General features: G+C 40.0%; 1 protein-coding gene across 2 annotated transcripts in view; it reads right to left on the bottom strand.

Moving 5' to 3' along the window:
• The window catches only part of FNDC3A (fibronectin type III domain containing 3A), a 111,232-nt gene extending 86,310 nt beyond the window's left edge, over positions 1–24,922 (bottom strand). Inside the window, exons 1-2 of one of the 2 annotated variants that reach the window (XM_058045423.1) lie at positions 24,872–24,922; positions 7,767–7,895 (exon numbers count right to left, since the gene is read on the bottom strand). In XM_058045423.1, coding sequence (XP_057901406.1) covers positions 7,767–7,868 — 102 coding nt within the window. In that variant the 5' untranslated portion in view covers positions 7,869–7,895; positions 24,872–24,922. Of the gene's footprint in view, positions 1–7,766; positions 7,896–24,717; positions 24,794–24,871 lie in introns of those variants that run through there. The other variant, XM_058045422.1, reaches the window with a different exon arrangement.
• Between the last annotated feature and the right edge of the window lie 1,000 nt (positions 24,923–25,922).

Below are 25,922 nucleotides of genomic sequence, written 5' to 3'. Positions count from 1 at the left end.
CAGTGACATGCTTCTAAGGCCTGTATTTTCAGAGGACAGATCTAGTAATTCTGCATCATTTTTCTAAAAGGCAGCTGACAGATAATAAAATCAGTAAACATTAAATCTTTAACCATTGCTACAAGATATTGTCAGATGTCAATAAACTTTCATTGCTCTTTGCAGAAAGGCAGGTTGGAAAGATCCAAGAATTGGGGATTTTTTTTTCCTATAAAACAAATTTATTAATGAAAAGTTTTTAAAATTCTTACTGTACTTGTTCTTCTCCTCCTTCTTTTCAAGTAGAAGATGATCAGTGAAAAAAGGTGATCACTGAGAAGGGGAGATGAAGATGATTTCTAGCCTTGTTTTGTAAAAATACAAAGTTTTTTGAGAAGAACCAGTAAAAGATAAATGTTAAGTTCTGCACTGAATATCAATGATAAATGTTCAAGACTTGTTAGTGTCCACATATTACAGTGCCAATCAGTGAACATTCCCCAGTGTCTGTCTCATTCTTTAGTATTAAGAAATAATTACAATTCTGATCTACTTGCTTCTTCTTTGTCTCTTCTCTTTCACATTCTCACAGCTTGCCTAAGCAAAGTTTTATTTGCCTCATTTACAGCAAACCCAATCTGTCTCATTAGCATTTCCACAGTCTGTGGTTAGCAGATAGCACACAGAAAATTTGCTGCTTAAAATAATACCACTATTATATCTTTAAATCAGCAAAAGTATAAACATAAGGATAACAGCAGTGTTTCAAGGAATCTGGATAATGCAATAGACAAACATTTAGGCTTCAAAGTTTTAAGCTAATCCATGTTTACAGGGAATTAGAAGGAAGCAGTGTTAGGGCAGTCACTGAACTCTGGAACTTTCTGAGGCATCTGGTCACGGTCCATGGTTAGACACATCAACCTCTAAAAATAAAAACTGTAATACTTCAATCAGATCATTCTCATTTCATGATTTGCTGGTTGGAGCCCCTAGGAATTCAGCTTCATGATGCTAAGCAGAAGTGGATGAGAAACAGAGCTCACACTGCACAGTAAATGGGTAGCAATGGCTAACTAAGGTTTCAGCCAATACTTCACAGGGGCTAGTGCCCTCTCGAGGCATCCTCCCTGATCAATCTGCCTATTTGCAACAGCCCAAATGTAATATGGACTAGAAGAGAATTTTATATTTCTCAGCATTGCTTCTGACAACTCAGAATCCTGTTTGCTGATATAGCAAGTTAAAAATCCATAACATTTAGGACTGATGGATGTGTTTATTTTTTTTACCCTAAATACAGTATAGAAGGAAGCACCAAAGGAAGAACAGTGTTTTCTAGTTATTAAAACCAGCATTTACTTAAAAAAGATTCCAATGTTAAAAAAATCCAATATCACTTCTAAAGAAACCTTTTTTACCATGAAAAAGTAGCCTATATACCCAGTTTTGTGTAAATATGGGGCACCACTGTATATCAAAACAGTGTGACAATACAAACTTGAGCTGGAAGAGAAATTAAAAGTTATATCTCAATTAGATCAGATTGGAATGACTTAGTAATGGACCAAGGACTTGGTGGAAGAAATCTCTACAACCCCAATCCTTTCCCATGTATTTTAACCTTATACTTCAAAAAGAGGGAGAAAAAACAAAGTCAACTGCCATTTTTTGCTACAGAATGTAAACTACAGTCTGAGTCTGTTTCTAGAGAATGTCATTCTGCCTGCTCTATAAAGTGAATAATTCTGTAACATACAGAGGGCTCATAGATTTTAGCCACTTATGGCAAAGTCTCAATCTCTAGGAAATAGAATATGACAGACTTCTTAAGTGGGAAGGGACCTGTGATGATAATCTAGTCCAATTGCCTGACTGATTGAGGGCTGACCAAGCTGATGTTAAGGGCATTGTCCAAATGCCCCTTAAAATACTGACAGGTTTGGGACTTTGGCTACAATTCTAGAAAGCCTGTTCCAGCATTTGACCACTGTCTCAGTTAAGAAATGCTTCCTAGGGAAAAAAACAAGTTTCAGCTAGCAGAGGGTGTACCTCAGATAACTTATTTGCCAAGAGTGTAATTCTCACGTATTTTAAGAATGGATTTGAAGGAACATAGGCAAGCTCTTGGGATGACTTTGCAGGTCTTGGAGTCTGCCATTCAGGTCATGGCTTACTCAGCATTAAGAGTCCCATGTCACAGGGGAAGGGAGAGATGGGGACATGCCTGGGTCCTGGACACTATTCAGGCATAACTATATCCTTCCAAACCTTATTGATGGATGAGCACACAGACCCAGCAACCAGACCCATTTGCAGCAGACTGCACAGAAAAATGAAGCTACTTCAATGCTTACAGCTCCAGGCAATTTGCACCTTCTCACCTCATAAAAAGAGAGAGAGAACAAAAAAGTACAGATCTTTAGTCACCTTTGTACACCATGAATGGCATCATCTTCTGGACATGCTTATTTCTCCCCATTGACTGTATTAGCAACCTACGGTGACTAACTGACTTCAAATTCAATTTTCATGTGTCATCCAATTCTCCCAAATGTCAGTTTCTGAACAGTTTAATTCAACAGGGGCTGAATGCCTCAAGTATCTTGGGAGGAATCCACTGTATCAGAGACCAAAATTAATCTAGGATTCATATCATGCACATGAAAACAGACATTTTAGAGAGAAAGGACAATTACTGAAAAGCTTTATGAGGGCGCTTCATTCCACAAATGTTCATACCAAATAGAAACAGAAAAGGCTATGAACTACACAGCCTTCACTCTTGTTTCTACATTTATTTTCAAACAGAAAATATTAAAATAAACATATCTGAATGGTAGTATAAATTGTGCAATGAATCTGGTGCTGCTTTCTTCTCAACAAAAGCAGCATAGTATTCATACATTACTACACATCAAAGAATTTTGAATCCTCACTTTCTGCTGAGGATTCTGCCTTCTTCTAGGAAATTTAAAGCAAGTTTTCAATGCACCTGCAATCAAGGATACAGTTTAAATAAATTGCAAAAAAATCTGATCTCTAAGGCACAAAAAAAATTTACACTTAACTAAGAAAAACTTCACCCTTCCTTACTAAAAAACATGATTAAGTCAGATTGAGAAAGTCTCTACCAATCCTGAGTCATCAAAACTCACATATTTTTAGCTTTTCTTTGTGATTTCTTTTTAAAAATCATAGCCAACAAGCAGTTAAAAACTTCCATGGAAAAGATTTTTCTGTATAAGGAATGTCTCATATACATTTGATAATGTATTTTGCAGCGATGGTTGCTACACAAAAGTACTAATCAATCCTGAGGAAAAATACAGCTTGGTAATGAGGTTCCATAAGCTGGCACTGAAGCATTGCATGCCTGAAAGTTCCAATGGTTCCACTGAACACACTTCTGCTGCGCTTCAGTGCTATGAAGTCACTGAACAATGGAAGAATAATTGTCAACTAAAACAAACTGCAATGAACCTCCAAAATGAGAAACTACACATATCTGCTAATTCAAGAGAGCCAAAGGAGAAGTACAAAAGAAAAAAAAAAACAACAAAAGGCAAAAGGACAGAAGCAGCCATGCCCATACTGTGTTCTGTGAAATCAAAGCACAGATAAAAGAAAGGAAAGGAGCACAATATGGAAAGTGATGGAAAGTGAGAACAGTTATAACATTATATGTTGTTAAACAACTTTTAACACGGATTTTTTTTTCTTGTCGAGGAAAAAGATCATGAAACATATTGCAGTTCTAGGCTTGATTTTCAGCAGCAAGACGAAACCAAAGCAAGCTGGAACTTGATAATGTACCATATGGTTTTCAGAAGCAGAAGTGCCAGAACAAAAACCTAGGAAACTCATTTAGTAATCTAGTCTAGATTTATATTTCCCAACACCATCTTCACCATTATATTTTGCTGTAATGCCACATATGTAAACAATTTGAAAGCCAAAAAAAGAGGATTACTTAATTTGTTTTATAGCCATCTATTACTCAGCTGACTGAAGGCATCCTCCTATGACAACAGATGAATAATAACAACTTCAATATCAGAAGTTTAAATATTTAAAGAAGAAATTGGTTTTAGGAACACTAACTTGTAGATTTGATGTTAAATACTTACTTTAACCCACACACAATATACACACACACAACACATATAGACATACAGAGTGGGATTTTTGGAAAACTAACCAAAACATCTAAATTTCTCAGTAAAATTTGGAGAATAAGCATCCAACCTCCCAAGCTAAAAGTGTTACTTTACCCCTATACCTTGCCAAAAAATAAAGTCAGCTAAAGGTCAAACACTATGTCCCATTCCCCAGAGAAAAGCAAATGGTTAATAAGCTCTTTAAGAGTGCTATCTATATTTTCTGGTAATAAAGGACACATAGGTCATACAGGAATGTCTCACTTTGCAACTGCTAGTTTTAGTGGGAAGGTACTGTGAGGGTCCAGAACTCCTTGGCTGCTGCACACTTGTGTCAGCAATTTACTGATTTGTTTTGGAATAGCACTGGGTGCTGTAGCAACTTTCCAAAACAATTTAACATAAGTGTGTTAAAGTAGTTTGAACTCTTGCCTCTTATTTTCCTCTCCTTTCACCAAATCAGGACTCACATAATCAAGCACATCCTTCCTGTCCAGCCTCAGCAAAAATCACTAAAGCATCACTGTACTAGCTACTCTTACGTGAAAAACCCTCAAGCATTTCTGTCCTCATACCATGTCTTCCCAGTTTCCACTTGGTTTCTATCACAGATCCTATTCCATTCTCCATTCTCCATCTACAACCTTACTCAGCATCAAGACATAAGAGGTACATTATCCCCTCATGCTGAACACAGTGATAGGAAGGTGTAAAATCAAGCAGTACTGTGCTTAACAGAGGAGGAGGAGCCAGCAGGCTTGGTCTCTGCCTTTTCTTTTCACTGGTTTTATCCTATGAAACTAACAGTAGTCCCTTGTTCTGTGGGACAGGGAACCAGGCCATCTCCCACAACAGCACTGAGTGACATACAAACATCCACACAGTTTAAGGATCCCATGTTTTCTGACTGAACACTCACACATTCCTCTAACTTTGTGGATTGTTTTGTTTTAAAACATGGTGGAAAGTTACAGCTTTAACCTGATCAGACACTTCCGCCGTCTGAAGCATATGACCTTTCATCTTAACATGTTCAAATATTTGTACTGCTATTTCACATTTACACTGCTAGCAGAACTTCAAGTATTTGAAATAGATTATCTTGAAGATATGAACTGTTCCAGAAAAGTACGGAATGGTCTGTATCCGTCTGGTAACTCAGTTATGCAGTAAAAACAACCTAAGTCACCATAATTACAAGAGTTAATTCTGGTAAAATGTAAAAAGGGGTAAATTGATTTTAAAAAAATCCTCAGATGTTTTACAGCTGAATAAAAACTTTCAAGTTTAGTATACAGTTAGTTAGTCTAACATAGAAAATACCATCATAGAAGCAAAGTAGTTAAATAAGGAATCTCCTACTGGTTTTCAGAAGCAAAATACTTAAATAACCGATTTTCTACTGGTTTTCAATACCTTTTCAGTCAGGACTGACTAAAACTAATTAGTTCAGCTACAGACCAACTTATACACTATGAACACAGAAGACAATATCCATTTCTTTACATGGACAATGCAGCTTTGAATTTTGATTGCAGGAATACAAATTTTGTCAGCTCTACAGGTTAAGTTATATTTTATGCAATCCAACACCAATGCTGTTACAAAATAAACTGGAGAAGTACTTTTAATACACCAAGGAAGTAACCACTATAAAATGTGTGTACTGTAGCTAAGTAAAAGGACTTACAGAAAAATTAGTAACTCCATCATAAAGGCAAAAGTCCTCTTCCTTCTTATTGTTTCAAAGTTCAAGGGAAAACAAAGGAATACAATGAACTAATATCCAAGTTTAACATTAAAAAAAAAAGACTCAACACTACAGTGTTTTGTACGTGAATACATCTTGCTTTCAAATGCAGTATCTACACCTTTCATAAGTACCATATAAAACAAACATACAAGATTTTAAGACTCTTTTAAATAAATAAGCAGCTGCCTGACCTTTCTGTGGCTTAAGTCTTAACTGGGCAACCTTGACACACAACACAGTCCCTGCCATTCTGGATTTCCCATATTTCAGATATATAAAGTATTTTCTACCTACTGATGGCTTTTAAATCACCAGATGCAAAAAGGGTTTCCACAGAAGTTTCTTGCCACTGAACAAACACACATTGTGGTGTATAACTGCCAGTTATCATGAAATGGGATTAGGAAAGAAAATTACTTTCTTTATTGATGACCAATGCCCAGTGAAAATTCTCTTTTTAAAAATCCACGCGATTACTACCAGTCCCACTTTAGACAGTAGTCATAATGAGCTGCCTTTTGTTTTAAATGAAAAAGGACAACAACAGCATACATGTTGTTTTTTCCATTAGAAGATTAACACAAACTCCCACAGATTGATTTATTTGAAGAAATACTTTGTTTTTTTCCAGTTTTAATCTTCCTTGGCAGGAGAAAGAGACAACATTTTAAAGAAAACGGTTATCCAAAAGAACTTTAAACTCACATATGACTCAAAATCTTGCATGATTACATCATAAGCTTGACAGAACAGCCTGAGAGTCTTATCTTTATGGAGGGCAGAACAAGCAACTCAGTATCAACTATGTTTGAAAGGTCATGGTGAACAGGGGAAGTTCCCAAGGATTAGAAAAAAGCAAACACCAGTGCAATCTTCCAAAAAGGGCAAAGAGGAGGACCCAGGGAGCTAGAAACTGGTCAATATCACCTTTAACTCTGGGAAGATGAGTGGACAAAGCTTTCTGGAAGCCATTTCCAAATGCATTAAAGACAAAAAGATGATTTGGGGTAGTCACTATGGATTCACAAAGGGTAAATAATGCCAGACAACCCTGGATGGCCTTCCAGTGTGAAATTACTAGGTTGATGGATGAGGGGAGAGCATAGCTAATGCTCACCATGACTTCAGCAAGGCTTTTGACACTTTTGAATAACATAGAAACTGATGAAGCACGGACAGAGCATAGGCACCAAGGTAGACTGAAAACTGGACCAAATGCCAGTCTCGAAATGCTGTAATCAGCAGTGCAAAGTCGAGCAGGCAGCCATCTACTGCAGTGGCTGACACTGGGGCAGACAAGGACTACAATCTTCTTTAAAGATCTGGATGATGGGACAAAGTACATCATGAGCAAGTGACACAAATCTGGTTGAAGCAGCTGATGCACTAGATAGTTGCACGGCCATCACAAAATACAAATTCAACAGGTGTCCAGGCAGACACCAACATACAAAAGCAAGTCCCACCATTCAAGCTACCCATTGCAGGCAAGTATCAGTCTGGAGACCAGTTATCAGCATATGTTGTGCCTCAGCTACTATGTTCTGCCATAGGAAAAGGTTTATTTGCCTTAATAAGATCATGCAGTAATATAAATATATAACTTCCAAACTAAAACACAATCATGGCTTGACAACTTGGCAGCTGTTTGGTCCCATTCTTCCATGAAGAAGTCCTTCCACAACACAGCTTTTCTGCTTCATACTTCTTACAAATCTTATCTCTGCACCAGTTCTGCCTCCACCTCAATCTCTAACACACATGTATGCCTAAAGCTGCACAAATGTACTCCAGATGAAGGATTACTATCTTTTACAATGTCAACATGTCACTGATGTGTCGGAAGGAAAAAATATATACTGAAGTTTCCTTACCTGTTGTGCTCCATCTCCACTAACAATAGGGGAAGTCAGAAGAGGGATTTCACTACTTATAATTGAAGTGGTATCCAGTAACGGTGGATGTTCTGCCATCATTGATGGTACACTAATTCACAAGATCACCTGCAAAGGAAAGTTACTCAGATGGTTAAACTATATCAATATTTCTGAATAATTATCCTTAAACCTTGTCTCACTTTAGAAATAGCAACAACAACAACAGAAGATTATGAAATTAGATACCTTAACAAAGTATGTTTCCACAACAAGCAGCAACCACACAAGCCTCAAGACGAGTTTTTGTCAGCTGGTACAAGCCTCAGTTACATGGAGAGGGTGGTTTACACCCCCTCTAGCGGCTGAACCTCAGAAGAAGATAGATCACTACCCTGGAGCTAACAAAACAATCTTTAAACTTTGTATCAAACCAAGGCTTCAGCAAACTGGCACTGCTGACAAAATGCCTACCGAGTTAAAAAGAAAGAAAAAAAAAAAGAAAAACCGCATTTGCTTTAGAACCTACATGTATAGTGTTCTTGTTTATGTGACTGGTAAAAATCCAAGATATATTAACAGGGACACTTACTTCTTTTCTTTTTTAATAATCAACCCACTTTTCCTACTGTTATAATGGATAAATACTTTAGGGACAATTTATTACAAGGAAATGTCCTAGTGAGGCACAAATAAATAAATAATAATAAAATATTATTAATTCTGCACGATCTGACATATCATCATTTTAAAATTTATTAGATCCAGAAATAAAGCCGTGTCACTTTGATAACCAGTGGCCCTTTAATCAGCAGCTAAAACTTGGGGAGGAAGGGAAGAGATAATGCCCACACACACAATTGTAATCCTCATAACCATACTACAAAAAACCCTCACTTGCACACATTGAAAAGTTACAAGAAACCTGATAACAAGAAAAAAAGCCACAGAGGCAAGAGGGCCATGAAAGCAGTGATACATTTTAACTGAGGAATATCACATAACAAGGTTACAGAAAGCAGGATTCAGCCGAGCATTCCTTTCAATTATATTAACAAGTCACAAGGAACATATTTTTGATATTTTACATCTTAGTGCTATATCAAGACTGGATGGAAGAATTAAGACCAAAAAAGCTGAAGATTACCATTTTTCCATGTTGGAAATAAGTACTGCAAGTCTAAGAAGCTGCTTTTGAAATTGCATTTAATATTGTTTAAAAAAATATCACTAAATTACATTAGTTTACTATAGTGGTCTTAACTCAATCCCAGCTAGACCTAGTACACTTAGCCCTTGAAATAAAAAAAGAATTAGATCAACAAGAATTGAGAAACTGATATTTCTTAACAAAACAGAAAGACAGATGGAAAGAATTCACTAGGGGTGAATGGCACATTCAGAATTCCCACAAGTCAATCCCATTTTGCATCTGGAAACAGTGCTTTACGTCAAATATAGACATAAGGATTAGGCTGAGAAAAAGCTTGTACAGTATTTCTAAAGCAGAGTCGCTTCTCTCAGCCAGTACTTACAGTAGCCTGGTAAAAAAAAGTAAATACAATTTTAGAGTTATACAGCCTGACAGCCAGCAGTATTCCAGGCTTTTCTAAGTTTTGTCTTGGTATCATCTGGCTACTGAAACTCCCTACAAACTTCTAGTTCAGATATACTGTCTACTCATAAACAGAGACATTTAATAGTTACAGCATTAACTTCAAATGAAAAAATACCTGATGGTAATGGAAAAATGGAAGGAGTGATAATGGAATAAAGCCAGCTTAATGACCTAACTTCAGTAGCAAGCTCTAGAGATATTTGGTTAACCAGTGCAGCTTACTACTCAAAAGCATGCCTAAAACTTCATCCCACCCAATGGGCTTGCCGCTCGAGGGTAGATGTTGTAGCTCTGCTGTCGGCTGAAAGCTGTAATACAGTGCTCTCAGTACAAGAGGACTTGCACATTAACAAAGCACTACAGGCCTCTCGTACAGAATTTTTTCCTACTATCCAGCCTAAACTCCTCCTGCTGCAACCTGAGGACATTTCCTCTTGTGCTATCACCTGTTACCTGGGAGAAGGGACTGACCCCAACCTGGCCCCACCCTCCTTTTAGGCAGCTGTAGAGGGTGATAATGTCTCCCCTGAGCCTCCTTTTCTCCCCCAACTCTCTCAGCAGACCCTTCCCCAGCTCCTTGCCCTTCTCTGCTCCAGCACCTCAGAGTCCTTGTAGTGAGGGACCAAGAACTGGACACAGGGCTGAGGTGTGCCCTCAGCACTGCCAACAGGGGCACAATCCCTGCCCTGTCCTGCTGTCCACATTGCTGATCCAGGCCAGGATGCCACTGGCCTTCTTGGCCACCTGGGCACACTCTGGCTCAGTTGCTGTTGACCAGCACCCCCGGGTTCTCTTCCACCAGGCAGCTTTCTATTCCCTGCACAGCTGTTAAATGTTTTATTTGTATGAAATTAGGTTCCCACAGCTACCCAAGTGCTTAGGTCAGTATTCCACCTTCAGCACCCAGTCTTTAGTGCCTTAACTGGGACACAGCTAAATTCCATGTCTGAATTCAAGCATTTGATTTATTCTGGAGACAGAACACACGGCTCACTGATAAACCCTGACAGGAGGTACTATGTAGAATGTTATTCCTGACACCCTCTACAACAATAATAGAAGTGCTACCTGTCAGTCTGTGTAATCAATCTAGGAAAAAAAATGTTTCCTTGACAATACAATATTAGATTTCTCTGCAATGTCACTGAACTAGTCTCAAAGACTAAAGGTTTAAACTTCACACCAATGTTGGTCTATACCACATGTTCATCAAAGCCTTTCCCCCATCAGCAGTCGGGAGGCAGCAATCCATACAAGCCAGTGCACATAATACAGTCACACAGTAAGAAGTGGCATGTTCACCCACTGCAGGTGCCTTCTTGTTTTGCTGTGAGGACAAAGAAAGACACCCATTTGAAAAGACAGAATGTGTGGCAGAAGGAGAAGTCTGCTAAAATGGACAAAAGGTTGGTGTCAAGACAAACAGAAGTGCTCAATTAACACATCTTGGAAATAAATCATATCACATTCAATGCAAGGACCTCAGGTGTGTGCAGACAGAGCCTTTAGACCAGCAGATCCCAGTAGCTTGCATTCAAGACCTCTTGAAGACATTTACCTAGACCTTTGAAAAAGACTTGCAAAATACTTGGGTCCTAAGAAAGTCTCAGAGGTCTGGAAAAAAAGTAGAAGTTTGAAGTTTGCATTAAATACTGTGTTGTAAAAGGGACAATCTAGTCCTGTTAGCAAACGATACTTTGAGGCCAACACTGGATGTTATTTGTAAAGAAATAAAATACAATTAAGATTGATTGAAAAAATCTTGTCCAATTAACTTCATACAAACCTTCTGCTGATGGATATTGCTGAAAAAGGTACTAATAAGTGGACTGGAAAAACAACCTTAAAATCTTAATTGGCATTAGAGAGCATTTCTCTTCAATAGAAAAACAGAACAGATGGATTAAAACCGAATGGACAGTCCTTAAACATTAACAGTAAATACAGAGTTGTTGAGCCATGCGAGTTTCCAATAGCAAGGGAAGGTACCAGTTCTCAGCTTCTCATTACAGAACATGTTTTTAACTTGCCTCCCAGAAAAAAAATTTAAAAAAGGAAGTCGAAAGGAAGTCTGGAAATGACAAGCAATGACAGTGATAAGAGACTGAGTCATTTCAGTCAACTAAAATGGCATGAATAGCTTAAAAAGTTAGGCATAGCAAAAAGTATTAATGTATAAAGGTAAAACTACTCTTTCTACAACTAAAAAGAATGAACACAATCCTGTGAAGGGTTGATTTCGACAAGGACAGAATAATAAAAGTGGACAGTCGAACACAAGCTTGCCAAAAGGCTTTATCAGTTATATCAACAGGTCTACCTCCCTTAGCAACATGGAGGGGAGGATGTTTTTCCTGCCTCTGGCTACAAATACCTACCATCTCTACTGGAATAACTTTACAAGCTTTGTCTCCAATTTTCTGACTTGAAATTGCTGCTAACTGTTCCAAGTGTGAGCAACAGCTTCTTCAACATATTGTTCCATACTGAAAATACTGAAAGCAAAGTATATGCATACTGTAATTTCAGCCTTAATCCTCATAAAACTGCCCCAGATGATGTAACTGTCCTCCAACTCCATCCAGTTTCTAGATATACTCAGGACTTAATGAGAGCTCAAGAAAAACAACTTGCATTCAGACAACAGGTAAGGTTCAGCCTGCAGAACCACTACAAACAATTCACTAGCCTATCATCAGATTTCCTGCACTATTTAAAACTTTGATGCAGCAGCCTTCAGAAGGGGTAAAATAACATGTGGGATGAACCAAAGGATTTATTTAAGGCCTACTCACTACACCATTCTTGTGGACATTAACAGGGACCAGACAAGGAAGAGGACACATAGATAAACAGAGAGATAATTCTCAGTTGCTAAGCACAGAAGCAGCTGAGAAGTAATTTGCTACTGGTGGAGCATTAAATGCATGCTTATTTACACATCTACACTGCTTTATGCACAGCAACAACTGCTGCATGAACAACTATTTCATTTTTTGTCTTGCTACTGCATATACTGAACTAGTAGCAGACATTCAAAGCCATTCAGGACTGCAAACTCAGTCTACACTGAATCTGCCCCGAGTCTGTTCTACAATTCAAGGAAAGTACAGCATCTCTTGAGATTACAACCAAATTGTGCAGGTTAATGCTTTGTACTAGACTTATATTTTAAGAGGGCTACTGCCCACGACCCTCACCTGAACTGCTGTTTGAAAATACCTTGAAAGAGTTTTCTGAAGCCTATCAAAGCTGAAACAAAGTAAGGGTATATAAACTTACTGGATGTGATTTGTTTAGACTCCAGGACTTATGCCTGAGGAACCTTTAAGGAATGAATTACACTAACAAGGCAAAAGGCTAAATGATGTTAAAGCTCACAAAATGTGTTCCACTCCATAGTTCAGTAAGCAAGTTTGCCTTCCTGAACTGTAATGACAATTTAACTCAATCCTTAAGTGCCTTCAGATTTGGTCCTTTAGTGTTTCTGTGGCACTACCCTCAAGTGGTAAAGCACAATACAACACTACTTTTGACACTGTCAGTTGTTCACTGAGGGTTAAGGAGTGTTGTAAGGCTCAGATCATTGGGCAGTGCATTCAGTGCATTTCCTCTGCACATGCAAAGGATCAGCATTTCTCCAAGAGACTAGCAGCTGACCTCAAGGATAGTTTCTGAAAAACACATCAGCATTGTATCAGCTGGATCACCAAGGTAAAACAACATGAGTCAGCAGCACGTGTCCTGTAGCAATGAAGGCATATGAGGCTGTATTAGCAGACAAGTACAGCCAATGGGCTGAAGGAGGTGATTCTTCCCTGCTACTCAGTGGTAACAAGCTGGAACCTGGAATACCACGTTCGGTTTTCTCTTCTCAGCCACCTCCACCTCCTCCCAGTATAAGAGAGGTGCCACAAAGACTGTTCCTGGGCTTGTGCCCATGAAAGACAGGGAGAAGCTAAGAGCACTAGAGTAGCTAGGGGTCACCTGCTAGCTGGACACCACTGCCTCAAGGATGGTGGTTAAGAGCCTCAAATCAAACTCTTCCTGGAGGTGCGCTGCAAAAGCACAAGTGTTTGGACAATGCTCTCAGACACAAGGCATGACTCCTGAGGAGTCTTGGGCAGTGCCAGGAGTTGGACTCTAGGATCATGACAGGTCCCTTCCAACTTAGCATATTCTATGATTCTGTGATGGGCACGCACTGCACCATTGGAAATGCTGTCTGTCCATAAAGATTTAAAAAAAGGTATAGTGACAATGAGAGTGGTGTAGCACTGGCATACCTTGCTCTGAGAAGCTGCAAAATTCTTAATCCTGCAGATCAGTAGTCTCCTAAAGAGGGGTAAACACACTCCAGTACAAGGCAAACTCTTGGCATACAAGAAGAAAATATTTTTTGTAAATTAAAAAAAAAAACCTTTTAAACACTGGTTTTCGTCTCTATCTTATCCTCTTTTTTTTTGCATATGCTTTATAGTGTAAATGTATCAATAAAGTAGCATATGCATATAATGTAAAAGATTACATATATTGGAGGTGCATGCTTAATAGATTCATTACTTACAGGGTGCATGACCAAAAAATTTGGAGACCAGTGCTGTAGAAAATCAAAACCTGACCTTGTAAGGTCCTAACAAAGGGCTGGAAAAGGCAATCTCCAAAGACCCTGACAAGTAGAATTCTCCTATGAATTTCAGAATATTAGTCAAACAAATTCAACACTTAATGCCAAAGTTGAATGGTTCAGAGTAGGTCAGAACCCAGAGAGAGGACCACAGCTTGACTCCAAGCTCTTAAAAGCTATCAGATTCTCAATTCAAATTTCAAAGCAACTATGACGATGCTAATCAAAACTCAAACTTGGATACCTAAGGCTCAAATTTTGGAAGACATACACATAACGGTCCATAACAGAACTGCTTTATAATCTGGCCTTTCTCCTAAAAGAGGAAGGCTGCATTACTGGAAAGTTTCAAATTAAAAAGTTACACTTTCACACGGACATCCTACACAAACAAGCTTTCCAGTTCAGCTGGGATATAGGCACTACCATGATAAATGTAGTTCTATCTAGTGACAGTGCTATGTACAAGAAAAACATATGGACCATTCCTTTCCTAGAGATTCACTGCTTCTGGTTATTGAGTTTGATACAAAATATAATTAATTGATTTATTCACAACTAGAGGACTTACAAGGCCACTCCCCACAGTGGTATCACTGGTGCCTACTGAAGGAGGAACTTGTATTGCTGCTTTTTTCCTCAGTTTTTATGATTTACAGAGTACTGCTTCTCTACCTACCTATGTATCATCACAATGCTTACAGCAACTTAATACTCTTTCAATTTGAATTCTGTCAAATCTAGTGAACAACAGACACAAACTTTTATTATTCCAGAGAGCTGTTCAGAAGAGCTGTGAATTCTACACAACACAAGGACAGAAGTTTAAGCAGGGACAGGACAAAAGCACCTAACACAAAAGAGTGCAGTGTAAGAAACTGGCTTAATGAAATCAATACTAAATGTTTCCAAACTGCATGTTGCTGTCACAGAAGAAGTAACAAACTCAGGGCTTTTCCACAATTTCTTTGTCAGAACTGCAGTTTCATACATGCTTCAAGCAGTATCATATTACAGCTGCCAATTCCAGGTTGCTGTAAGGTGTGCTTTCCCAGTGGGTTCAGCACAGCAGAGCAGGTGTGCATTCCTTTGTCACCTGGGTCTTCATGCAGCTACACTCCCCCAGGAACCACAGGCAGGGCCCATCCTCCAGCCCAGATAACTTCCAGTAAGAAATAAATGCTTCTCTGAATAGGAGGCAATACTTAGGTTTTGCCAAAGACCAAGGAATGTATTTACAGAACCTAAAAAACCATAAAACCATCACCCAATCCTAATGCATTCAGTGCTTTAATTCTGCCTTCTCCAACATGGAGACAGCAGATGCATTTGAAAAACAAACATCTTTCAAGAGGCTGAAGCAAAAAAGCCAATTCCTTCCAATCTATCAAACTGGCAATCCAGTTCAGAACTTATGAGACAAGAGTGGACAAACAGAAGCACCCAAGACGTACAAATATGCTAAAATCAGGAAAATTCTAGAATATTCCAATGCAGCCCTAGGGTGAAAAGGAAAGAACAAAGAATATACAACAGATGTTAGTAATATCACTTAATGCACTACTGGAAAAAGCTCAGATAGAGTGATGCAGCTGGTGTAGAAACATATTAGAATATAATTACCCAGAGATCCATAAGGTTGTAGCTGAGCTATTAAAGTTATGAAGCATGCTGAAGAGTTTTGTGTTTGTTTTTAAGAATCAGAACTGAGCAGAAGGATTTTAATTTCTCTCCCTCCCTGTACATTTACCACATTTTCCAATCAAAGAGTTTCAGATGTGGCAATTACAGTACACCAGCTTTTAAAGTTCTGAACTAAATGGTTCAATTAATATGCAATTTATTTAAAATATACACTTTGTTCCTGATAAAGTATTTTTCCTGTTTCAAAAATGTTTTCCTGGGACACTTGATAAAATACTTTCCAACGCAGCAGAGGAGGGATTTTTTTTGTTAGAAGGGTGTTGTGGGGAACATTTTTCTTTCACTAATTTGTCAACCTCCTTTTAAGTACAATGAAAGTAAAATGGCTATTCCCTTTGGTGCTGGTCATAATACTAAAATCGCAGCTAGGCAATAGAGGAAAATTATAAAAATAGTATTGTTGCATGAAGTGAATCAACAATGTCAAAGTCTGACAGCCACTTAGGAGTGAAGACATGCCAAAGGTTTTAATAAGCACTGGAAGTTCCTATCAAAAAAAAAAAAAAGAATATACAACATCTACCATCAATATGGAAATACTTCAAGTGTTGTCACAGATGCTCACTCATCATAATTTTCAAAGACTGAGAAACACGATCCACAACTCTATTCATACATATGTTCATATGTTACAACCAGAAGATGAACACTGAAAGGTGTAAAATTAATGCAGTAGTCTTGTGAAGGAAACACTGACTGTGAGCAAACGCAAGTGCACACTAACAGCCAAACAGTTCCCAGGTCTGACTCATGCCCAATAGTTGCCCCTGATCTACTCGGAGCGAGAATGGCCAAGCCCCGCAAAGCAAACCTTAGCATTGCAGGCGTTTGCCATAGTAATGAACACTTATGTGTGCTAGAGCAAATGAATGTCAGGTTACCTCCATACCCCAGACTATAAACTGCAATGATTCAGGGGCAGCTTCAAATGCAGTTCATGCACTCATGCCATGGGTACTATAACCTGTGTAAGAATGCATAGTAGATAATTGGAAATACCCCAGCTGTTCAAGTTTAATGCATTTGTATTCATAAGCCAGCAGTTTTTGAATCTGAGCCAAAGAGGCTAAGTTTTTAATAGTAGCTGATGTAGGAAACTAAACTTTTGAAGGTGAAGACTACATAGAGGAAAACTAGACAGTTATAAACCAGTCATCCATAAAGGCACAATATGTTCATGGACACTGACTAGCTCAGCTTGCCCAGCACAAGCGCTGAACACTTGACTGTACACAGCAAGACCAGGGCAACCAAAACTACTTCAAAACAGCACATTCTGGTTTTAAATGTTGTTGTTATTATTATGTTATTTAAAAAATGTCCACAATCCTTATCTGGATGAAGTACATGTAACTTGAAACTGTTGCATATGAAGAATTCAGTACTTCCCACTTATTTGCCCATTCCTCCTATACCTTCGAAGAAGTCTAAGCTTCTAGTAAGGGGTAAGTGCAAAACTAATACAAATTGGAATTATCTGTTAATTTTATTTGGAACTACTTTGATAGTGCACACTTTAAAATCAAAGAGCAAATAGTCAGCAGCCAGGTGCAAACCCATAGCTAGTCTTTAGCAGGCACATAAATCCAATGCACTGACACACACAGGGTAAAATACCGTGACCTCCTTCGTCTTGGAGAACATCTTCAATTTGGATACTCTTGGGAATCATCTCCAAAAAGAAATGAGGAGAATGAACTGCATACTATATTTTTTGCACCACTTGTAAAAAATCGGCAATGCAATTCCACTTTATTTATGCTACACTGATCTAAACTATGTTTTGTTTTACACTCTTGTAACTCAAGAATTTCCTTAAACCCTCCTAGTTTTACTTTTATACCAGCAAAATTAGATTCTTCTAAGCTTCTGCCAGGACTGGATTTCCTTCAGTTTGTTTTCTGAAAATCACATGGCTTCAAAACCAACTTGGCCTTTCCCACTTAACTGTTACTTTTGCCTCCATTTCTGTTTAATAACATGCTTAGTTTTTGAGCAAACAAGAAAATTCAATGCCAAGAATCAAGCTACTTCCTCATTTGTCATTGACTCCCTTTTCTCAGAGGCTGTGAGTAGCAATGAGAAATTTCCAAAATAATTTTTCATATGATACCTTTAAGGCAAACTAAAAACACGGATACATTTTTATTAATAAAATAATAAGACCTGCAACTGGTCAGTGAGATAAATTTATTGCAGAGACAGCTGCTGGTGTTGGAGCTACAAAGAGTGCATGACTCAAGCAGAATGAACAGCTTTTAAAGAGCTCTTATGAAACAGCTTTTTCCTGCTCATTCTGAAAAATGAAAACTGTGCTATCCAAATGTAAGGTGACGTAGGATCAATGAGGCTACAAGTCTAAGAGACTTTAAAACTTCTCTCCACTGATTATTTTGGAAAAGCTGTAGATCTCTGCTTCCATAAGGAACAGGACAATAACAGAACATGATAAATCAAGACAGACATACAAAAACTACTTCCCAAGAGCAAAAATTCACCAAAAAAGCTCTTTTGAGCCTAACAATCACATTTGAAGGGCGTTCTCTTATCAAGAATTTAAACTCCTCTACGTCAGTTCTGCTAAATCATTCTAGCAGATCCCACTTGCACCACTGCAAGCAACTGGTCAACAAAGTGAGTTAGACTGTAGGACAGATGCAGTTTAAAATTTATCATATAAAAACTGATCAGTTTTAACACAGAAGCTTCCTGATTGACTTTATACAAAAAATGTGCAAATACACAAGTGAACGTGAAATGTAAGAGTAAACAGAGAGGAAGTGCTTGTACCCCATAGGAAAAAAAAAAAGGCACAACAGTCAATCAGGGCCTCAACTGAATGCAACTCTTGAAGTCTGAATGTGCTACTCATTCAAGGGTTCTCCAACAGAGGAGTATCTGTAACTACTGCAGGGGAAGACCAGCAAAACAATAGCAGGTTTCTCAGGTGATATTAGCAACCCCTTCTCCCAAGTTCCACACCATCCTCCTAGAAAAGTTTTAGTTAATCAAAACACCACGAGACCAACTAGTTTGATTGCCCAATCAAGTCAGGAGGACAAAGCTGCTCTTAGCTTCCTCTTTTACATATGAAGTTGCAACATTGAATAGCTGTCAATTTGTTATCAACAATACAGTCACAAAGTCAGAAACGGATTTATTTTGAGCTGTATTGCCATGATGTACATACTTAAATGCACAGGGGTACTTTTAATTTCTATTACATTATTTATGGTAACTTGTCCTCACCATTGAAATGCCACCATTGAGCAGAATGTACAGATAAACTAATATTCTTAAATGGGGGCAGGCAACTTATCAGCAAGCCTGAACAATTTCAAACAAAATACATTTCAGCTGCATCTGTGATTAATCATTGCCAACAGTCACTGCTCACTTCCACAGTTTCTTTTAGCCCTAACTTCTTAGTACTTCATTTCAATATCTTCAATCCACTTTCATAACAGACTAAATGGGTGAATACTTGTCTTACAGTGTTGTCCTCCCAATTTACATTTCTGATAGACTCGACAGGATTTGCAGAAGCATGGTAACTCTTGTGTTTCATGACATTTATTCTTACTGCAGAAATTCCCCTAACAGTCCATCAATATGTATTTTGAAATATTACTGCACAGTTACAGTTGCAGTCACAGCTCTCTCTCATTGCCAGGACACTGAAAGTCACCAAAGTTTGTGCTGAACCTTCTTATCCATTCAGTTTCTGCTTACAGATTAGTTTCCAGATACCTGCACACTTTTTGCAGACCATTACTACTTGATTTGCTATCCTTACCTAAAATGTGTTCTTCTGCCACAGAGCAAAATTACTCAACGTGCTATTCTGTTGTCTCCACTTCCTTCTGTGAAGTTATCTAGTAGATAAAGTTCTTCCAGTTAAAAGGACAACAAACTACAAAAAACCAAAACCTTGCAGTTTAAAAACTGGAACTTAGAGAAGAAGGATTTCTCTTATAATCAAAGGAGTAATACCTGGAATGGAGTATGCTACATTAGTGAGGGGAAATGAGACAACAGCTGGACAGCAGCCCATGCCCATGCTTGTAGGATCCTGTATGCCACAGACACTGGGTCTGTACACTGGGGAAACTCAACCCCATTTACAAGGGACCATTTAAACCTGTGAACTGCAGAGTTTTTTTACTTTTTACTGCTGGTAACAGTTAAGCTCAAGGCTTGCTAAGTTCGTTTTCACTTCAAGTTATTCAAAATCAAAAGCAAATAAGAACTGAGCTTCACAGACTTAAATTCAACCAAGGTATAAAAAACTCAGAGCAGATTCAAAAAGAACTGTTATGCAGAAGGTAAAGTTAACATTCCTGCCCTGCATATTCCTTTTCACTTCCAGCTACCTATCCATACCTGTCACAGCATGAATCCTTCTGGACCTTATTGAAGACATTTATTACATCTTAGAACGTGCTGTGCTCTTCTTAAAGCCTAATAATGGCTAATAAAAATTACTTCTACTGGTCAAACTGGGATTGCAAACTTGTAGATGATTTAATTTTTGACAACTTGCTATGCCCCAAGTCATTCAATATACAGTAAGGTACAATGTTTTCTACTGTCTATAAATGCAGAATTTTGCAGTGTATCTGCTCATGTGTCCTAAATGCTTTGGAACAACTCTGGCAGCAAAACTGGGGGGAGGTACACCATAGGCATATTCAGTGCTCCTGATTAACTTCTGTGGACTGGTGTTGGGGTGGTGTTTGATGCCCAAGGTACTAAACCAAAAGAGAGGATACCAAGGTTAGCCTAAATGATGTTTTGGCTGCAGAACAGCATGAGCAGAAGGTCCACATATCCTGAAAAAGTAAAAACTTAAAGGGAGACAAAAATATATAAATTCTGTTAAGAACACTGGTTCAATATTGGTAGGTCTGATGAGACTGAAGCCAACAAATGTGCTTGCCTAGACCTAAACAGTGAAAGTTTACTTGGAGCCAGGAACAAAGAGGGCTAAGCAGGTCCAGTATAACTCAGTTTGAAATGTGTTGTGAAGACATCACAAATGAGCATGGTGCTGAAGTTTTAATAAAGTATTTAGAAAATAAAAGGATATTTCATTCTTGAGCTACTGCAATTCTGAATACATAAGCTAAAACAATACATTCAAGAAGAGTAATAACACAGTGCTCTACACAACTGTGCCACCAAAGTGAAGACCAACAGTTTCTGCAGCATGTGTTGTAACCAAGACAGATTATCAATATAACCAAGAAAAAGTGCATAAACTAACAAGTGACATGGTGGACATGAAGAGTCCACCATGAAATGAACAGCTAAAAATTCTATTTCACTATTGACAAAAGAGCATAGCAAATGCTATTTTAATTTACATTTCATTAAAGTCATCTAGGACAGGTTAGCAAAAAGTCTGCAGATTTTCAGTGGTTACAGGCTCAAGAGTGTGTCAGCAGCTGGAATAGGACCAGATTCCTGGGGAGCAAACAAAATGACTTCGAAAATTTTTGTTCCATCTGAAACCAAAAGCAAATTAATTGGAAAAATTAAAGATGACAACCTACAAGAAACATGTATTAGTATCAAGTGTTACAGACATTTCCTAAACATCCTGCTACCTCATCAGTCCTACAAAATACACACCTGAGGATGACAGTCCAAAATACTACTGGACATAAACACAACCATTAAACTTCATGAATAGAGAAGATTAAGAAAAAGGCTGATAGTGTTTTTCTATTGACATCAAGTGAACACCAGCATTAAGAAAGCTCAAAGTTTACTGTATATAGCAAAGAACAAGCAAAAAACTAGTCATATCTGTAGCTCAGGAAACACTGGCCCCATGAGCAAAATAAACATTGTTCATGTTTGCTGAACAGAAAAAGCAGTGTACTCATTCCAAACTATTATTGCTTTCCTGAGATACAGACAGTATCTTTTAGTTAAACTAAAAACTTGACAGTCCAAGTCAAATCCATTTTTAGTGAGATCTGGTCCTACAGGAGAAACGTCAGCTCTCAATTCAACTCAGGCACTCTAAATTGTAGTGAAGTTGAATTTTACTACAAATTGCCTGGGAATTTCCCCAAGCCAACAGTCTTAAAGAAATCAATGATAAAATATAGAAGTGTTATTGACACCTATAACAGAGAGAATCCAGTGCATATCCTAGATAACAGAAATGCATTGATGGAACATGACATTATCTGCAGACATTTTAGCAGCGATTGAACTAGAAATCCCACAGCAATTAGACAGTGGAGGTGAAAAAAAGATACAAAGTTGCTAGAAGAAGAAGAAGAAGAAAAGAATTCCTGAGGTTGCAGAAGGCATTGACAAGGAACATCTATGGTGCAGAAAACTGTCTAGGAAGTAAGCCTGCATCCTCAAAAACTGTGTTCTCTGGTGTCTGCCTGTCTGGGAATGAGCAAGGCTGCATGTTTGCCAGTTCAACCCAAGAAGGGGGACGGGGCTGGGTTCCAAGATTTGCCACTGACAGAGCCACGAAAAGACAATCAGAACAGCAGCACACAACACCTTCCCAGCATTCTGCATTTCTAGAGACCAACACAAGTACAACAGCATACACCACTGCAGAAGTGACCTGCCAGCAAGGGAAATTGTAGCATCATCTAAAAGCATTCAGATGTTAAAGCCATCTAGGAGAAAGTACTGACAAGGATGAAAATTTGAACCTCTTGTGAAGTCAGGCTTTAAGAGTTTTTCTCAAGTCCTAAGACAGAACACTGCAGAAACATGTTGAATTAAGCACTTAAAGCTGCAATAACCATTCTAAGGATCTCTTTGAGATCTTCAGCCAAAATGATCATCAGCATAACACTGAGTTAGCCGATGGAGGTCCAAATTCAAGTAAAATTAAATGGCCACAAGGCAAAGGTTAACAAAGAAAAGCATCGTAAGATGCACAGGATTCAGAGCCCAAAGCAAATGAGTTACTAGTCCAAATCATAATCCAAGTTTCTGCAGCTCCATTACATCATTGCCTATAAAAATCTAAAGCTTTTGAGTTTTAAGTTCACAAACTAGGAGAAACTTCAACTTGAAAAAGGTAGAAATGCCATTAACAGACTAAAATTAGGCAATTGGTGCTGCGTGTAATGACCTGACCCTCATGAAACTCATACACCCAGAGCTTGTCATACAGCAAAAAGCCTTAGAAGAGCTCCATTTGCCCTGAGAAAAACCTGAGACACTCACCTAATCCTGCTGTAATATTATCATCTACAGTGGTCAGCCTGTGACTCTGCTCCAAGCTGATTGCTCACCCCCTGACCAAGTGAGCCAAGCCACAGATCACCGAGTCCTGGCCTTCCTGAGGACAAGGATCTCTGTCTCTCTCAACCAGGGCTTCACCTGCTAAAAATCCAGTGCCCCTGTGGAACTCATATAGCACCTCAACTTCCTCCCCCAAAGTCACCAGAAAAATCATTCTGGTGAATGATTTTGAATGAATCATTTGTTTGCACAAACAACTCCCAGATTCAATACATGTGTGACAAGATAACTTGTGTACACAGAGTGAATCTGGATTAGATGCCATGTTTTCAAACTTGACCAGCACCTTTCTTGCTCCCTCATGCTTAGTAGAAACACTGGCTGTCAAGAACTCTATCCAATTTGCCAACATTGAGTGCTAGAGATACTCAGCTACTTCTGACTTTCACATGTGTGTACAGTTTTCTCCCTACCTGACAGCTTGCTACTTCCCCATTCATCATGTGACTAAATTTCATAATTATTTGAGATCATTTCCTTAAAAAAAAAGGCAGAAAAAAATGTAACTGATCAACCTCTCTGAATTTTAAGGACCACTGATTTGCTGTGACTCATACTATTTCACAACACAGAAAATAAACACATCTACGGATGCAGATTCACATCAGTTAAATTTCTATGCTGTATAAAACAGAAAGTTTCCCATTGCCATAACAACAAAATAGCTTCTTAAAAGAAGAAAGCTTAGCAGGACTGGCTCCTACAGCTTCTAAGACAGAAGCTGCCAAGTGCTCAGCAACAAAAAATTTAGACATTTTAAGTCTCCTTGAAAATTTAAGGCGTTTCTAATCAGGTATGTATTTGATCAAATGCAGACTGAAATTCTAAAAACAAAGAACATTTCACAGAAATTACTTCGTAACATGAAATGTTCTAGAATAACACTTGACATGCAAGGTGGCTAATAAAATGCCTTTGACAGGGTTAAACAAATGACTAACACGTCTTGAGGTGCCGTTTATAACATTTTCTCCTACCAAACACATTTTCTCTTGTTTCTGCTGCTTAATTTCTTTACTTCGCACAATAAAAAACAGCTGAAAAGTTTCATTTTTGCTTTTAGCTGGTTTCACTTTCTAAGTTGCCTGGAAGCAACGAAAAGTTTCTGTTTAGCTTGGGCGACATTCAGGGAGGGGGGATTCGGGAGCAAATCTGGCAGAAAGAATAATGCCTCTGCTAGGAGTCGGCAAGATGATTATTACCGTGTTTTCGGGAAGACTTTTATCTACACAGAGACGCTCAATCCCTTTAGCTGGGCGTTATGAGGGAACCTTTACGGCTTAGGCGGAGGGCAACAACAACAATAACAACAACAACAACGAGAGAGAGGTGTCGAGCACCACCGCTGCCTTCTCCTCCCCGCCTGTCACAGCCGGCTCAGCTGTTTTGGTCGCGCTCCGCATCTGCTTCTTTCTCCGGCTCACCCTCCGCCTCCTCCCGCGGCCGCCGCGCCGCAGCCCGGCGCTGACAGCGGGCGGATCCCCGCGCCCCGGCCGGCAGAGGCACCTCCGAGCCGCGGAGGGGAGGCAGGGAGGGAGACACAAAGTTTCTTTCGCGGGGCTCCGTCGGAGGCGCCGGCTCCCGGTCCTGCCCGGCGGGGAGCGCCGCTCCTCAGGCACCGGGGCAGGCAGCGGCGCCGCCCCCGTCCCCTCGCACCCCTCCGGCCGCCCCGCGGAGGAGAAGGCGGCGGTTCGCCATCAGCGCCTACTCACCGCCATGGCCCCGCGGCTCTCCCGGCTAACGGTCCGCGCTCCGCCGCCAGCGGGCAGCGGCGCCGAGGCGGGGAGCGCCAGGGGGAGTTCCCGATGGCGCAGCTCGGGCAGGGGCGGCGCTTCCCCCACCCCTTTGCCCGCCCACTCGAGGTACCTGCCCTCCGGCCGCCGCCGCTCCGCCGCCTCTTCCTGCCCTCCCCGCGGCTGTCACTGCCCCCCGCTCCCGCCGCCGCCCCCGCCCCGCCGCCTCAGCGCTGCCCGCCGCCTCGCCCGCCGCCGCGCGGCCGCCATCTTTGGGGAGAGCTGGGGGGGGCCGCGAGGGGGCAGTTGGCTCTGGCGCGCAGTGCGCCTGCGCGGAGTCCTCCCGTGCGGGTGGGCGGGGGCGTGGGCCGGAGGGATGGGCGGGGCCATGGTATGTGGGCGTGGTTTGTGTGTGCAGGGGGCGTGGTCTGCTGGAGGGCGTGGCCGGCGGGGGCACGAGTGGGGCGCGAGCGGTCTGTGGGGTCGGTGTCGGTCGTTCCCGAGCCTTGACCTCGGCCTGTACCGGCTTCTGGGCTCAGGGCTTGCTTGTGTAAACCCTGCTTAGAAACGTCTCTACATTATCAGCACTGTGTTCAGCATAAACCCAAAGCACAGCCCCATCCCAGCCACATCCCAGCGTATATTCCACCCCTTATACCGTGCTATTTACACCATGGCCAGACCTCACACTATTCAATACAACTTCACTAGCCACCGTCCTATTTCCCACAGTTTGATACAATACACAACTGTCATTCTGTTAGTCGATGGACCACCCTTACAAATTGTCCATAAAATGTCCTTTGAGTTCATGTGTTCCATGACTTTGGGTTCCATCAGTTATGGCAGTCACTTGGGATGGCAGAAGTGTGTTTTGTGGAGATACTGGCCACCAAAGCCACCTCACTGGTGCACGTGCACTGCTTCTTGTAATGCTTCTTCTCCATTGTTTTATGTGGTTTCTGTGGTAGTAATTCCTGTAACGTGCAACTCAAGCCATGGGACTTGCCCAAGCTGGGCTCTTGCTGGGTGGAGCGAAGGGTAGGAAGGATTGCCTGTTTCCTATACAGGCATTATCACAGTGAAAGTCAAAGGGCAGACGCTGAGCAGGGCAGGACTGTGGACACCTGAGATGTCCCCTGCCTGCTGCCCAAGCATGTTGTGTCCAACATCAGAGAGGAAAG

This window comes from Melospiza georgiana, chromosome 2 (genome assembly GCF_028018845.1).
Source record: "Melospiza georgiana isolate bMelGeo1 chromosome 2, bMelGeo1.pri, whole genome shotgun sequence".
Taxonomy (NCBI): domain Eukaryota; kingdom Metazoa; phylum Chordata; class Aves; order Passeriformes; family Passerellidae; genus Melospiza; species Melospiza georgiana.
Note: the sequence above shows the minus strand (reverse complement) of the source record. Positions and strands in the feature narration are given on the sequence as shown.